General features: G+C 40.4%; 2 protein-coding genes across 2 annotated transcripts; one reads left to right on the top strand and one right to left on the bottom strand.

Moving 5' to 3' along the window:
* Window positions 1–2,805: 2,805 nt before the first annotated feature.
* On the bottom strand, window positions 2,806–10,668 carry wu:fa25f02 (uncharacterized protein C11orf24). The gene is made up of 5 exons (XM_012840101.3): window positions 9,138–10,668; window positions 8,692–8,743; window positions 6,726–6,920; window positions 4,654–4,776; window positions 2,806–3,791 (listed from the first exon to the last, which is right to left on the bottom strand). The coding sequence occupies exons 3-5, from the start codon at window positions 6,904–6,906 to the stop codon at window positions 2,806–2,808; spliced, it is 1,290 nt and encodes a 429-aa protein (XP_012695555.2). The 5' UTR covers window positions 6,907–6,920; window positions 8,692–8,743; window positions 9,138–10,668.
* A 79-nt stretch (window positions 10,669–10,747) lies between these two features.
* LOC105911285 (ras-related and estrogen-regulated growth inhibitor-like protein) lies at window positions 10,748–15,346 on the top strand. The gene is made up of 5 exons (XM_012840071.3): window positions 10,748–11,028; window positions 12,143–12,199; window positions 12,914–12,987; window positions 13,780–13,928; window positions 14,307–15,346. Exons 1-5 carry the CDS (start codon window positions 10,977–10,979, stop codon window positions 14,590–14,592), a joined length of 618 nt encoding a protein of 205 aa, XP_012695525.1. The 5' UTR covers window positions 10,748–10,976; the 3' UTR covers window positions 14,593–15,346.
* The last annotated feature ends 48 nt before the right edge of the window (window positions 15,347–15,394 follow it).

The raw sequence follows: 15,394 nt of genomic DNA, 5'->3' as shown, positions 1-15,394 counted from the left end.
CGCATCCTGAGCTACATATCAAGGATTAGTTTGTGGAAGGTTAGAGGCCAGATTGGCCCCATGTATTGGTTTTAGACCCAGAGGTGAGGCATACTACACACAGCAAGAGGACACTACAGTATCAACTATATTTGCAATGTGGGTCATTGGGCAAGGCATGGACAGCTGCAGCCACAAGTGCAGCAAAGTGACCAATCAGAAGTCACGTGAATGATTCACAACACAGTGCGGTGGGTCATTTAGGGGTGACTCCCATAGACACTCTTGGAGTGAGCTATGGGAGATGGAGCCATAATATCCTCTTGTGGAGCTGTATCCACAGACATCCAAATGCAGTAATATGTTTGATGTTACAGAATCCTCCAAGTTTCTCAAAAGTTGAAAGTAAGTAAAAAAGTAGTGCTACAAGGTAAATATTCCATGTCTCACAAAATACAGAACAATTGCAACGTGTCAGTGGATAGTTATTTTTAATCTCCTTTCATTTTAAAATCACGAAAAAGGGGTAATACAATAAGGAACGTTCATGTAGCAGTTTTTCATGAAACTTGAGGCTTAAGACAAAGTCCTGGCAGAGAGAGGCTACTCCTTGGGTTGAACGTTAAGGTTCTCCAACTGGCCCCAAGTTGACGTGGTAAAGTAGAAGCATATGTCCTGTTTGGTGCGTGTGAGCAAAGCAGGCAGTAATTCTCCACACAAAAAAGCAAAAAAAATCTGTAATGAAACCTGCCTTTACAGTCACCTGTGCAATATAGCCTTGAGCGCTTCCTTTGATCCAGCAGTCCACATACACAAATAATAAAAAAATCCAACGTTCTGGTGGACTCTGTTGCTTATTGCTTTGGAAGAAAATTCCTAGGCCTCACTGTCAGGAATACCTTCTCAGACAGTAATAAAGTCCATCTGGGACGGACCTTATCAAAACAAACGTGCAGGCAAGCATCATGTCCACCAGCTTAATGCTAAACCCTTTGCTACTTACTTCTCACCAGAGGCTCATAACATTGATACTCAGGTTGCATGTCCTGGAGGATATGATTCCCCACTGCAACACTTCCACCATTTTAACACACAACCTCTGCTCTCCCCAACAGTTGACATTAGGCATTAAGGACAGTTAACTATCAAAGCCAAATACCAAAGAAAACACTGGTGTGATCCATGACACTTGCAGCAATGATATATAATAGGCAATATTTACCAACTAAGGGAAATCACTCATCAGCATACTCCATTTCAGGGAACTACTTTTGGTGAAGTGTTGAGGTAAAAAGAGGGGTTCAGATCATCTCAGGATAACCAAACTCATGGTCAGAAATAGAAGGCAGAATGGTGATAATGAAAGCAAATTAAAACTGTTCATTTTAAAATCACTGAAATGGGCATAGAGTGTAGAATGCAGAATGATGTGTAAACCACTATACAGTGTGCAGAATGATGTATAAAGTACTATTGTCTATTTAAGAAAACACTCCTCAGAATTCCATCTTTAATGGAATCCACGTTTCTCCATTTTGCCTTTGTTTTCTCTGAAAGCTAAAAATTCCCTGTTGAGTGAGAATGTTGTAAAGGTGTTGGATCACCTCCCCCATGGGCTCGCTCATTAGTGTCCACTGTGCCAATTATGTTTCCAGACCTTCAAACTTTCCCAAACAGACACTGCATGTGCATCACATATTTCCAGGGAGCAATTATGATGCTACAGATGTGGGTTGTTTATGTATACTGTCTTGTTTACACCAAAGACTGATTGATAAGCCCCTCTAATAAAACACTTTGAATCCACACAAAGCATAGCTTATTGGTTCCAAGAGGAATGGGGGGGGGGATTGACTCATGCAGCTAGACTCTCACTTGGTTATTCATAGTCATGAATCACAATCGAGGGAAACATCTGGAAGAATATTTGTCTCTGTAAAAAAACAATATGAAATATCTGTCCATTTAGTCTTTATTATTTTGTTGTAAAGTACATTTCATTTGCAGAAGTGCATTTAGTTAAGACTTGAAAAACTTGGCACATAAACAGGCTACCACACCTGTATCTTTCCTCCTCATAACATTTTCCAATCACCAGCGTTTGATCTGGATAGCAAACTAAACTCTCTGGCTCCTGGAAACGTGGTTCATAATGGCTACACAATTCCCTTAGCTTAACAATGATGTGCTTCAGTTCCACAGTGACCGTTTTGGCATCCAATCTTAATCCAAGGAATGGAATGGTAAACAACGAAAATAACCTGGCGTCGACCAGAGTCAAAAGGCATCCATTATCAATATTCTCCTTGAGTAGTCAACGGAATGAATACACTTAAAAAAAAAAAAAAAAAAAAAGACAAATAGTGCAAAACAAAATTATTTGCTATGAAATGAAAACACCGGACCTTAATATAACATGACAAACATCTCCACATATTGCACTACAGAACCTCATGAAATGACATTCAATCAAGAAAATATTAAGTCAATACTAAGGCTTAAGTCCTATGTGCCATGAGTACAAAGTGGAAGCATCCTCTGCATAGAAAAAAATGCATATTATAAAAAATAAACATATACATCATGTAATTACACATTGGCCCACAATCCTGTGTTAAGCCTTCAGAGGCTGAAATGATTACAATGTTATCCCACTACAAATCAGTATGCGATCTCTTCATGTATCTTGCCAAGTTAGTACCCCGAAAAGAACAAGTTGATCTGTGGCTGAAGAGGTTGCAAAGCTCCGTCAATTTCCCCTTTGAGAACCCTGTTCATAACTGAGACCAATTAGAACCATGATGCGGTGTGAACGTATTCCTTACATCAGACCCCTGAGTCAGAGTACATTCCATTGATCAGGTAATCCACCTGGGTGTAGTCTTTCCTTCTGTAGCTCTCATACGCCTGTGTGAGGAACAAGACTACAGTCACCACAAAGAACAAGAGACCAAACAGAAGCACTGCCAGCAGAGAGCTGGTGTCCACCAGCCGACGGGTGAGAGGTACACCAGAGGTGGTGGGTTTCTTGGTACTGCTAACGGGCCCTTTGGTCGTAGACTCTGGAGAACCGGCCAGGGCTATGGGGTTCTCAGACGGAGTAGGTGGATTTAGGATCTTCAGAGTGGTTGGCGATGGCCTCTCTTCAGAAGGGGGTGGTGTTGAGCTGGTTGTTTGTGGCAATTTTGTAGTCGGAGCTACAGGTGGTAGTGCAGTGGTGGTGGTTGTAGGCAGAGGTGGTGTCAGAGTGGTGGCGGTGGCGGTGGTGGTGGCGGTGGTTGCAGGTAGAGGTGGTGTCAGAGTGGTGGTGGTCGTGGTGGTGGCGGTGGTTGCAGGTAGAGGTGGTGTCAGAGTGGTGGTGGTCGTGGTGGTGGCGGTGGTTGCAGGTAGAGGTGTATTGGGAGTTGGAGATAATGTTACTGCAACAGTTTTTGTAGTAGGTGTTGTTGATTGTGCTATCCTTGCAGTGCTCTTAGGGGGTGGTGGCGTGTTGACAATTGGGGAAGGGGGTGTAGTCGAGTTGGTTTTTGGTGATATGGCTATGGAGACTTTTGGTTTGAATGTGGTGATAGTTGTGGTAGTGGTGGCCTTGGGCTGTTCATAAGTAGAGGTTAAGTTATGTCTGCTGGTGTGAAGTTCACTGTCAACAGTCTGATTAGATATCTGGTTGGCTCCTGCTGATGAATTCGGTTTTTGGACCAAAGAGGCTTCAGAATGTAAAGTGCTGTGTGTAGTCTTCAGGGCTATAGTATCGGCTGGGTTGGCTGGGGTGGAGTTGATGATGACAGGAGATGGAGGTCCACTACCAACACCTGAAACAAAACAAAAATCGCAAAATGTGAGATGTCTTTTGCAGTGATTATTAAGAAAGCTGATATATAAATGTAACGCCACATTATCAGCTTTTTTGAGGTATGAAGCAGAACGGTGGGCATATGCTTTGAAATAGAACTGACCTCCATGTGATTATATTATATTATATTATATGGAAACACATTATAATGTGTAAAACACCCACATTACCAAGACTAAGGAAGTACATTTTGGGTTTGGTAAACCCTAATTCCTGCTCCTTAATTATGTCACATGCAAGAGAAACTAAAGAGCCAAGGCAGCTCCTTTTTGGCATCCTTACTAATAACATGGTCACTGCCTTTTTTGTACTTTAGAATGTGTCATTTTCTGTCTTTCCTGTTATTATTATGATACATTATCTTCCACACCTTCATCAAACTCTAGCTCGCACACAAGCTTGCACACAAAACCCACCGGTGTTGGAGAGGGATTGTTGAATTAGCCATCTTCTACCAGCGCACCTGTGGTATTCGCTTATAGTAGTTTAGCACTGATTTGTGTTGCTAATTTGCATCTGAAATATTTTTCAGTGAAAAATGGATGAGAGATCCTTAATGTTCCAATTATGAGAGAATAAGGGGAATGAGAGGTTGAGGATTTAAGCACACACTTCAAAACACTATGCAGCAATTTGCCACTTTCTGAGGCATGTTTTTATAGGAAACTAGTTATGGCATCATCTTCAAACTAATTTGAATTCTATCACTAGTCAGACTCCTCACTGCTGCTTCGAACCAATCAAAATTCCTTCCGTTCCTAAGACGCCATTTTCCACCTTTTTTTGATCATTTATTTGCAGCATGCAAACTGAAAATGTACCTTTGTCGAACATCAGGTCTTGAACGGTGATGTTTTCGCAAACTTCAAGGCTGGGACATTTCAAAAGATAACATACTGATTTATCTGCCCAATAGAGAGTCCAGTTACAAGAGTCATTAATACCTGGAATAAAACGCAAAGAGAAGTCAGCCACAGCACGTGTGAGTTATTGTTCAGTGAAGCACAGGATCACACATTTCTTAATCATCATCATACAGAATGTTTTAAAAATAGTGGGACATCAAGCAAACCACTAGCCTCCCTTTCTTGCTTTTAAGGAGGAAACCAGTAACCTGATCCTTTGCTGTGAGATGGAGGTGGGCTCTGTTATGTCTTAGCATTCCTCTTTCCACATGAGACCCTTCATACAACTTCACATTAGCGGCAGAGGTGATTACTGATTATCATGCTTAGGAAATACCACATTTGAAACATCTCAAAACTGGCAAAACTGACAGAGGTCAAACTAATCAGGTCCCCACTCCAATATGTGCAACATCTCTCAATGTGATGATTTCAGCCAATAAACAAAACAAAAGTTCACCAAGAAATTGAGAATGAGAGCAAGGGCCCCCGACTGAGGAAAGCATAATGACAGTGCTGGCAAGCAGTGGCACCTCAGTCACTTTTCCATCCATGCTGCTAATGGAATGGAAATTAGTAAAAAAGGTTGGAGTTACAAAAACTAACCAGAGTTACGTAATTGATGGTCAATTTAAGCAGCTTTCAAAATCACTGTGGTGCTGTCTTTTAAGTCGGAGTGGAAGCAAACTAATTGGAAGGCCATCTGCTTTCTTGTTTCGAATGATTCTCCAGCTGTTCCAAATGGGACTGGAGTACAATGTGAGGAGGGGCAGGCAAGATGATGGTGGGCTGTGGTGTGTGTGTGGGGGGGGGGGGGCACACTGAAATTGAAGAGGACATGTCCTTATTCACTTTCCCTCTAACATCACTAGGGGTCACCTCATAGTAAGCTATAAGAATAATGTGGCCTGAACACACAGACTGTGTGTATAGGTCTGAGAGCTGGAATGCTGAATGATTATATATTTATAGCTCACCCGCATACCAGGCATTTCACATTTCCAGATGGTGAGTCCAAGCTTTCATTTCGTAGCTACTTATAACCCTACTCCTGCACTAGAAGCCTGACAGAGCAGGTTTGGGTGCTGTAATATTTGAGTATGTGCATGTCTGAGTGACAGAGACAAAAAAAAAAAACTAAACAAAAAAAACCTGGGAAATCTTCAACAAAACAAAAAGATAGCCCCAGGCATCATATCGTCCATGTTCTGTGCACACACGTGCTGAAGCTCAGGTAGGTCCACATGTGTGGTGTGTTACTTTTCCTTTTTTTAAGGGCATTGTGCGATTTAATTGAAAGAAAAAAAAGAGAAAGACAGAACGTGTCATGACAAAGACTTGAAGCGCATGGCTCGCCAAAGCAGCGCCAGGCTCATAAACAACACAGCAAGGCCCAAGCATCCCTTTCATCTTAAATCTAAAACACATGGCCCCTTTGAAATTACATGTCCTTCAAGTCAAAATATGGGATTTAAGAAAAAAAAAAAAAAAAACATATGGCTTTAGTTTTTTTCTCTCCAAAATATGATATTTTACAGACTCCTGATTTTTCAGTTTTATCTCCAGAGGTAGCCACTGAGATGCATTTCAAGAACATCCAGACAGGATTTGAGATTGGATGAGAGATCAAAACAACCCTTTGGTTAGTTTAATATTTGAGATAGAAGGGGTGTAATTGCAGCTCTATAAACAGCATGACCAAACAGTGAATATATATACTCCAGACAAAATATATGATTACATTGGATGCATTGTTAGTCATGAAAAATGTCAGTACTGAAAACTTACTCAGCACAGTACTCTACCAGTAACCACATATAGAAAATTACAGGCCAGCTAAATAGGATTAAGTCAAATTTTTAGCTAATTCTTTCTTTCACCAGTCTATTCAAAATACAAGTTCAAGACAAGTCCCACTCTTGAGACAGATTCCACAAATGTTATGTCTCATTATCATGTCTGTTATTATATGAAATATATAGACTTACACAGATCTTTAGTACAGTTATCTAGGCCTTGAACTGTTTGATTGGCCACTACAGTGACTGTGGTGCTGCCAACGGAGAACAACTGCAGGATGAGGAGCCCCAGGACAGGGGAGAGGGTGATGAGAGGGTGGAGGCTCATGGTGGGGTTCCAGAACCTGGGGGGGATGAGGATCATCACCATCACAGGAGGGACATCTACAGGACACAAGGGAGAACACGTTTGTGTGATCTTACAGGTTAGGCTCTTCTGATACAGGAAAGACTACATATTGGGGTCATTATTATTACATTTTTAAACTTTCCAAAGCTTGTCATTGACATGACCCAACATTACAGATTCTGAGAGACAGTAGACAGGTAGACCAACCTGTAGACTTTTTATTCTGTAACATAAAAGAGATGCATTGTACTACTACACTGTGGTGCATGTAGTTGTTGAATTCATCAGTATGATGTTCGCATAATCTAGTACATAACAACTCCTTTAAAACAGAGTATCCTGCCAATTTGACATATAGGGTGCATTTTTAGTAACACTTGCTCACATCAATTCTTACTCATTTGCTCCACCTACCTGTGTGTTTGAAAACTGCACTGTGGAGCCAAAACTGACAGGTAAGATATTCTCAGTCAATGTGTCTTAACTAGCTTTGCTCATCAATAGATTCTGTTTTTTCCCTCTCCACATTTTTACCCCTGATTTAAACATATAAGCTGTTTAAGAAAGAACGATTTTGAGTGAAGGGCTTCGGTAAGTAAAAAATGTATATACACATACATCTTTGCTCAGCTAGAGATTGTGAAAAATGGAGACAGCCACTTGATGCTTGCTATGTTGTAAGCACAAAGTAATTTACAACAGGTTTTCTCTTCGGGGAAGTACAGAAGTACAGTCAAAGACTGTTGTGATTGTGTCAGCCTACTTTGGAGCATTTGAACATAACCTGGAGAGATAATGATTGTGTTGATTGTTAACCACAATGTACAGTTGACATTTGGAGCTCCGGCTTCATAAGTAGCCTAGCATTATTCACCATGATTACACAGCTAGGGCGGGAACGTTATGCGCACACAAGCTATACCCATTCTTTCTTTCATTAAAAGTAGAAAATAGCAGGATACGTCTTAAGGAGTGGTACATTTAGTTAATGATAAACAAGCTAACATCCACAAAAACATCTGTTATCTCTAGGAACGAAACCCAATTCAGAAAACAAGAAGTTGTATATTTCTGGTAACAATGTCACTATTTTTATGACCAATATCATAAAACTATGGAACAACTTCCTCTACTACCCCCCGAAATAATATAGTCACAGCACTGTACCTGAACCTGATCCAATTAGCTCTAAAACTATCAAAACTCTTCCAAAAAGGTGCAGCTTTACCTCAGGCACTGTAAGATGGTGAAAGAGGGAGGAGGACATGATGAACCATGACCTGTGCCATATAATATACGGAACACAATAATTCAGTCACTTATATTGTGCCAACAGGAAACTCATTCCTGCCTACCTGTCATTGAGTCTACCAGTCTGTCTGAAGGCTACATCCTGAGGTGACTTTTCAAAACTCTGGTCCTGTGAATTTCGGTCATGATTTCTCTTTTCATTATTTAATCAGGATGACAGACCATAAACTACTTCACAGACTACTGTTAACTATGGAGCTACTAAATAAAATAAAAAACGCAATCAATGGCATATGATTTATGCCTTCTTATACTATCCACATGTTGGTCATGTGCTTAATCACACTGCCTCCTCCCTAAAGGAAAACAACGTGTTAGTCAAAAGAATGGAAAAACACACTTCACCAGGAAACGGATCCGACGGCCTATGTGAGCACCCTACAGGAAGACTGTTCGATCGGTGGGGTACATACTTTGAATGCACACCGATAGGTTGGGGAGGAAAAAAAACAAATAAGTAATGATAGGTAGCTAAATTAAAAAACAAGAACTTACCTTAAATACTTGTCCCACATTAACGGTACCCCTGTCAACAGTGCTTCTTGTCCTGTTTAAATTATGTTAATGCAAATAGTGAGTTAGCCAAAGTGTTAGCGAATGATTTGATATTAAGGTCACTCCGTTCCAACTTTGCATGACATGCATGAAGGATATGGTTTGCTAAAATCATTCATACAAGTGGATTCACTAACGTCAAAGAGTTCAAGACAAATACCACAATGTGTTAGACGATTGCAGATATGCAACGTTAGCCAGTCAGTCAGCTTGCTAGCTTTTTGCGTAGCTTAGTGCGAAACGAGCTAGCACAACTAGCTAGCCAGTTAAGTAATGCTGTGCTGTGTGAAATACGTTCTTTTCTGTTTAAGACACAAACAAAACATGAGGTATTTACTTAACCAATATTTCAGCATTCCAGCCGCTACGTTTCCTAAACAACTTACCCTAAGTTTCAGGAACGAGGGGCGTGTGTTGACGCTGATTGACTCCTACCGGTACGTTTCGTCGTGGTCTTCTCTAGGGGATTTCTGTCGGTCCACAGGCCAATGTACAAGAACGTGCTCCCATCTGCTGTATCGGAGGTGAAATGTCTATTTGTAGGAAATGCCGAACAAAACGTTGTTCCAGAGGCTTTTCCTACCTTTTTTACCTTAAAGTTTTTTAAGATAACCTGTATCTTTGTATTGAAGTCAATCATTTAAAACTTATATCAGTCCAGTAGGCATTTTTTTTTTGGCTAAAAGGAATGTTTTCTTAGGCGGAGATGGTTTCCTTTGCCAGGATGATGACCTACTATGGCCTTTAGAAATGTGAAAAAGCTTCTAAATAATTATAGAAATATTTCCTTGCAGTATTCTTAGGGACTTTGGACTTTTTAATGTGACCTTGTGGCTTTGTGTGTGTAGATCTAAATTAATGATGATAATCCTAGGAGACAACATGAAAATGACTAAAGCCTAAACTGTTCCCCAGATCGCCTAAACCTTTTAAAATAAATATCTAAAGTCTATCCTAAGTCCTACACTGCACAACAGCAGGATGGCTAATAATTTCCCCCTTTCTTCAATAGTACTGCTTTAGCAAACTAATTATTACTTATTATTTATACTTTATTTTGGTTGGATTTCAGTTGACACTTCAATTTATGACATCTGTGTACCCCCACAATGTCATCCACCCAAACCAGCAGCTGTGTACTGCAAGGTAATATCAGACAGCACGTTGGTGCTTTACTCTCACTTTGGTATACAGTAGAAGATTTTGACATTAATCAACATTACTATTTGGACAGATATTATTATTTGGTACAGCGTTCCTGTACCAAACACCAAGCTTATATACTCAATATCCAGGGAGCATACGTATTGAGAAAATGTATACCCGACCGTATCACACTGTTAGTCAGTTATAAATGTGTCTGATAAGTATGAAATAAAATGTGGGCATGACGTGCCAGTGAAATACTTAGTTCTATTTGTACTTTAGTAAGGGATGTTATTGTTGAAACTAAAGGAGCAAATGATCGTAAAGAACCATTCTGTCTACTGTGTTTATGGAGAGATTGGTTTATGGTGTACTGCATTTCAACCTGTCTGTCTAGTGGTACAAATTAGTTGTAATGGATGCCTTGTATGCATTCTGATGTGTTCTAAACTTACCCTTGACGAACATGAAGCTTTTCATCACTGGAATTTTAATGAGCAAGTCATTTTTTGTTCCTGTTTTTTTTACATGGCTTCTGGTAAACATATAGAGATATTGAACACTGTGTAAGGCTCATTCTGACCTGTAGTTCATGACAGGGGCTCAACCTTTCTAAAGTTTCCTAGCAACGCTGTACAAGGTAACCAAAGACTCAGCTTTGTCAAAAGAACAACAAAATGGCATATAGGTTTAACAAAGTCGAGTGTGACTTTGTTCACTGAGTTGAATACGTTTCACAATGAGCCAAGATCAGTGGGTGAGAGTACAGTAATTCCCATCTGCTGTGACCTGACATCAACAAAGCAATGGGAGGGGGAAAAGAGATGGGGAGAGAGGTAGGGAGGGAGGGAAAGAGAGAGAGAGAGAGCGAGAGGGAGGAAGAGAGAGGGAGGGAGGGAGAGAGTGTGTGTGTGTGTGTGTGTGTTGTATGTGAGTGGCTCTGCTTTCCTCTCTCCTTTCTTTGTGAAGCTGAAGTAGCTAGCCAGAGCCACAAGCAAGCATCCAGAGGAGGGGCAAGCCCAGAAGCCCAGTGAGGCCACACAGCAAACTAGTGAAATCAGGGTCACCCACATGCAGTCATGAATGACATCAAACTGGCCCTGCTGGGCAGCGAGGGGACGGGAAAGTCAGGTCAGGAAATCTTTCTGATTCTCTCTTATTTTCTATCTGTCTCTGTCTCTGTTTCGTGTGAACTGTAAAGCTTTCAAAGGCAAAATAATCTTCTCATGATAGTGAATGGTTTTTAAAAGCCAACAGAATTTGTATTTCAACTGAAATGTTTGTTTCTCTACTTCTGTAAGTGAGATGAGATCCATCTGATGACACATCTTAGGTAAACCAGAGGGTGGTCTCATGTCAGTGTTAAAGTGCTTCAGCTGTGGAAGACATTAAATATCAGAATGCAGTTCACAGCATTGCTTAGAAAATGAGCCAGAGCGTTTCAGAGAGCAACTGGCAATGGGGTTCGGAGTTTCACAGAAGACCACTTGTCCCATTTGTCCAACTAACTCTTAGTTTCTGTGGTGATGCACTATGGGACTATGGGTTTTTACAGCAGCGTCCCATAGCGAAGACAGTCTAGATTAGGAGAGAAAGAAAAAAAGAGTTTGGCTGTCCATATGCGTAGATGAGGAGTAGTGGGGGTGAGGAGCAATGTTTCCACATCCATCAGCAATTGGAACATGCTATAAGGGAGAGAGAACATTTTTGTTAGTAGACATCAATTTTGGAAACAGATAAGGAGATACTTTTAGGTAGTTTATGTCTCAACTAGGTTCAATAATTTAGATTTACCAACTGTAACTATTTAGTTTTGTACTATCATGGTCTTTGGAGGGACTCTCATTGTTTATGCCCCAAGACTAATTTGAATCTACTGGGATAGTTTCAGAGCACATTGAATACAGTGAATGTGTGATGGAAGAAACTATGCAAACACCATGCCTCCCTGCCTGGCCTGGTGTGGTAGTCTGGTGCCAATAATCATACAGTGGAGGACAAGTGCCAAGGTGCCATGGAAAGGAAAACTTTTACATTGCCAAAATATGCACCAGTTTGGATGCCCTATTCTAGACAACTTTACCATGAGGGCGGTCTTGTGCCTTTTTGAAGCATGGGATAATTAAATACAATAATGGGATATAAATAAAACTATTTTCCGTCCATCAGTCACCACAGGTGCTATTCACGGTTACGTTTTTCACCAACACTTTGGATCTTCAAATATTTTTCTTTCCTTCTCTAGCCGTGCTGGTGAGATTCCTGACCAAACGCTTCATTGGAGAGTACGCTTCCAATGCTAGTGAGTAGTTATTTCATTTCAACTACATCGGAGACCATTTTAAGACAGCACTGTAATACAATATATTTAGCTCTGTATGTAATATAATATAATTAGCATGTGTATATGCAACTTGTATAAAACAGCCCTTGAGCTGTTATATTTATCTCAGATGTTCTTAGCCATGATCTACATAGCATATTTTATTGGCATGCACCCTGGTAAAAGACTTGGTTTAACAGAGTAAAACCATCCTCACAAATGTTTTAAAACATTTTTGTTGTTACTGTCCATCTATGATCACTGGTCAAGTTTGAGGAACACATGATTTAAAGCATGTTTGGATGTTTATTGGCTAAATATGACAAATGAGACAGATCCCATGAAATCATGCAAGAATGACTGGATGATTTTGAGCTTTGGTTTACATTCCTGTCTTACCTCAGGGGATGATATGAACATTGATCTTGTGATTGCTGTGAGCTTGCAGTTAAATCACTGGCACATGAATTTTACAACAACTCTTTGAGTGTTAAACACGTGAAAGTCTTCTTCCGATTTCCCTTGCACTTCCAGCAATAAGCTGAGCACTTCCAGCAAATACCTGAGACTTGCAATGGCTTAAAGCAATAATTGCTTCTCAAATGAGCCTCATATATCTCACCATACATAGGTAAGATGGTCATCACTGGACCATACATCAGTAACGTGTGCACTTCCGTTTCCTCATTACAGACTCTCTATACCACAAGAGGCTCTCAATTGATGGCAGGCAGTTGAACCTGGATGTGTTTGACCCCTGCTCAGAGGTGAGGTTTGCCATCAGTTCAGTGCATCATATATATATATATATATATATACATCAATATGTTCATCTGAATCCATAGCCCAGTAAGTGTAGCTGTACTGATAACCATCAACAACACATTCTTGTGACCTCTTCTGCTTCTGTTCCTAACAGAGGTTTGTTTTTACTGAAGGGTTTAGAGCTGAATGAGTGAATATGACTTGGATGAGATTTACTGAAGACCCCTGTAGAGCCGCCCGCTAGCAAACGGGTCTTTGAAGAAAAACCACGTAACCAGCACTGTGCTCAACCACTGAAGCGGGTGCCCTTACAGGGTTTTAACTACAGAGCAGTGCTTTTATTGAAAAGCCCTGAGGCTTCGAGGAAAGTGGTTGTGTAAGGTGTATCTGTGTAGGTTGAGCTAACTGTACATGAAGACTCTGCAGTAAAAACAGACTTTTACCTGCACTTAAGTCTTTCATAATAGAAACAACCCAAATCCAAAATCAGTTCCATTATCTCCACTAAGGAGGTTATGTTTTTGGTTCTCTCTGTTTTTTTGGCTGTCAGCAGGGTCATGTAAAAACGAAGCAATTGTCATAACATTTTGGAGTGGATCCACATCAAGCGGCGGATCCAGGAATTACTTTTCACTTCCTTTAACATTGCGACACAGGGCATATTAGCCTTGGCTGAGGTCTGCACTCTCAGAGTGCCTTTCCAGTTATGAATTATGTATTATGAAGTTATGGATAAAATGTATGATTTATCAGTGCCATTACAAATATAATGCAGACAGCGTTGTGTTTCTCAGAGTGCAGGGAGCCGCTGTATTACCGAGGAACCTGTAGACTGGGCTGATGGGTTTGTGGTGGTGTACAACATCAGTGACCGGCCCTCCTTCCTCCATGCCATAGGCATCCTGCAGCAGATCAAAGAGGCAAGGGTGGAACCATACAAAGGGTGAGCTTCCTTTACCGTTAGTTAAGATGTTACTGTTAATTAACAGATTGATTTTTTGTTCAATACTTGATTTCAATTTGCCAATCAAATTTTGAATCAAGGTCAAAATGAATTGCATATTTTTATGGTCTCATAAAATGTCTAATTACTAAATGAACTACCTGACCAGTCACACCCTTTAAAAAGACAACTTTACAGTGTATATTAATGTACACCTACATCATTTTTGTGTTTATGATTCTATGCATAAAACAATTATACACCTTTCACAGAGTTTCTTCTAAATATTTCCCAGGGGAGTGAGGTATTTCACATGCGAAGCCCAAAGAAACAGATGATGAACTGTAATAGAACTGGTTGATTGTTTGTCTTTTGTAGGGAGACAGAGGTGCCAATCTGTCTAGTTGGAAACAAGCAGGACTTGTGTCATGCCCGTCAGGTGGAGGCAGAGGAGGGCCGCTCCCTGGCGCTGGAGAACAAATGCCACTTCCAAGAGGTCTCTGCCTCAGAGGGATACCAGGAGATCGCCAACCTTTTTACCTGGCTTATCCGCCAGGTGATGGAGCATCTGAAGTATAGATCAGACCGCCGGCGGTACAGTGGCTCAAAGTCCATGGCCAAACTCATCAACAATGTCTTTGGCAAGAGGAGAAAGTCTGTATAAATGTTGACCATCTTTAGAAACAAATTCATACAAATGTATATTTAATCTTGTTGTAGCCTACGCACAAAGTTAATTTGTTTCAATGCACTGCGCTGAGATAACGCATTAATAACTAAAATAATCTTCGTTAAAGCCTTTGATAAAGGTGCAGTCCATGATTCTAAACATATACATTTTTTGTCCAAAAAACTCTAGTGTTCGTACACAGTTTTGGCTCTGTAAATGGGAAACAAACATAATGGCTTGAACCAAGCCATAAACAATTCCAGCCAATCAACTCATTGCTTCAGGATCATAGAGGGGAGGGGTGTAATGTCATAGGCTGTTTAGATTAAATCAGAGATGCTCTGGATTAAATACATCCTACATCCAACATCCAACATCCTTTTGCCAGAATTACAGACTGCATCTTTAATTCTGTAATTCAGCAGCTGCTTTCATGCCAGTGTATTTGCACAGCATATCCTACCTGATGCAGTAACTGAGATGTAGTTAACTTCTTAATAGTTCTTCTGAATAATGATTCTGTATTTTAATTCTTTTAAAAAGGAAGTAGGAAGAAAATAGATTAAATATTAATATTTGTGTTGGATTCAGAGCACTATAAAATTATTATTATATTGTCTGTCTCGTCTCTATTTTATGTCTGGAGTCAACCATATTGCTGGAGAAATAACTGGGTTAGATGTCATTATTCTGAGCTAAAGGCCACATGCACAAGCCTGCATTGTAATAAATGTCTGGATGAACCTTGTGCAGTTCAGCTTTCTTCTGTCTGCAATACACTCGTAACTGCTGAGAA

This window comes from Clupea harengus, chromosome 3, assembly GCF_900700415.2.
Source record: "Clupea harengus chromosome 3, Ch_v2.0.2, whole genome shotgun sequence".
Lineage (NCBI taxonomy): Eukaryota > Metazoa > Chordata > Actinopteri > Clupeiformes > Clupeidae > Clupea > Clupea harengus.
This window is presented reverse-complemented; position numbering and strand designations above follow the sequence as displayed.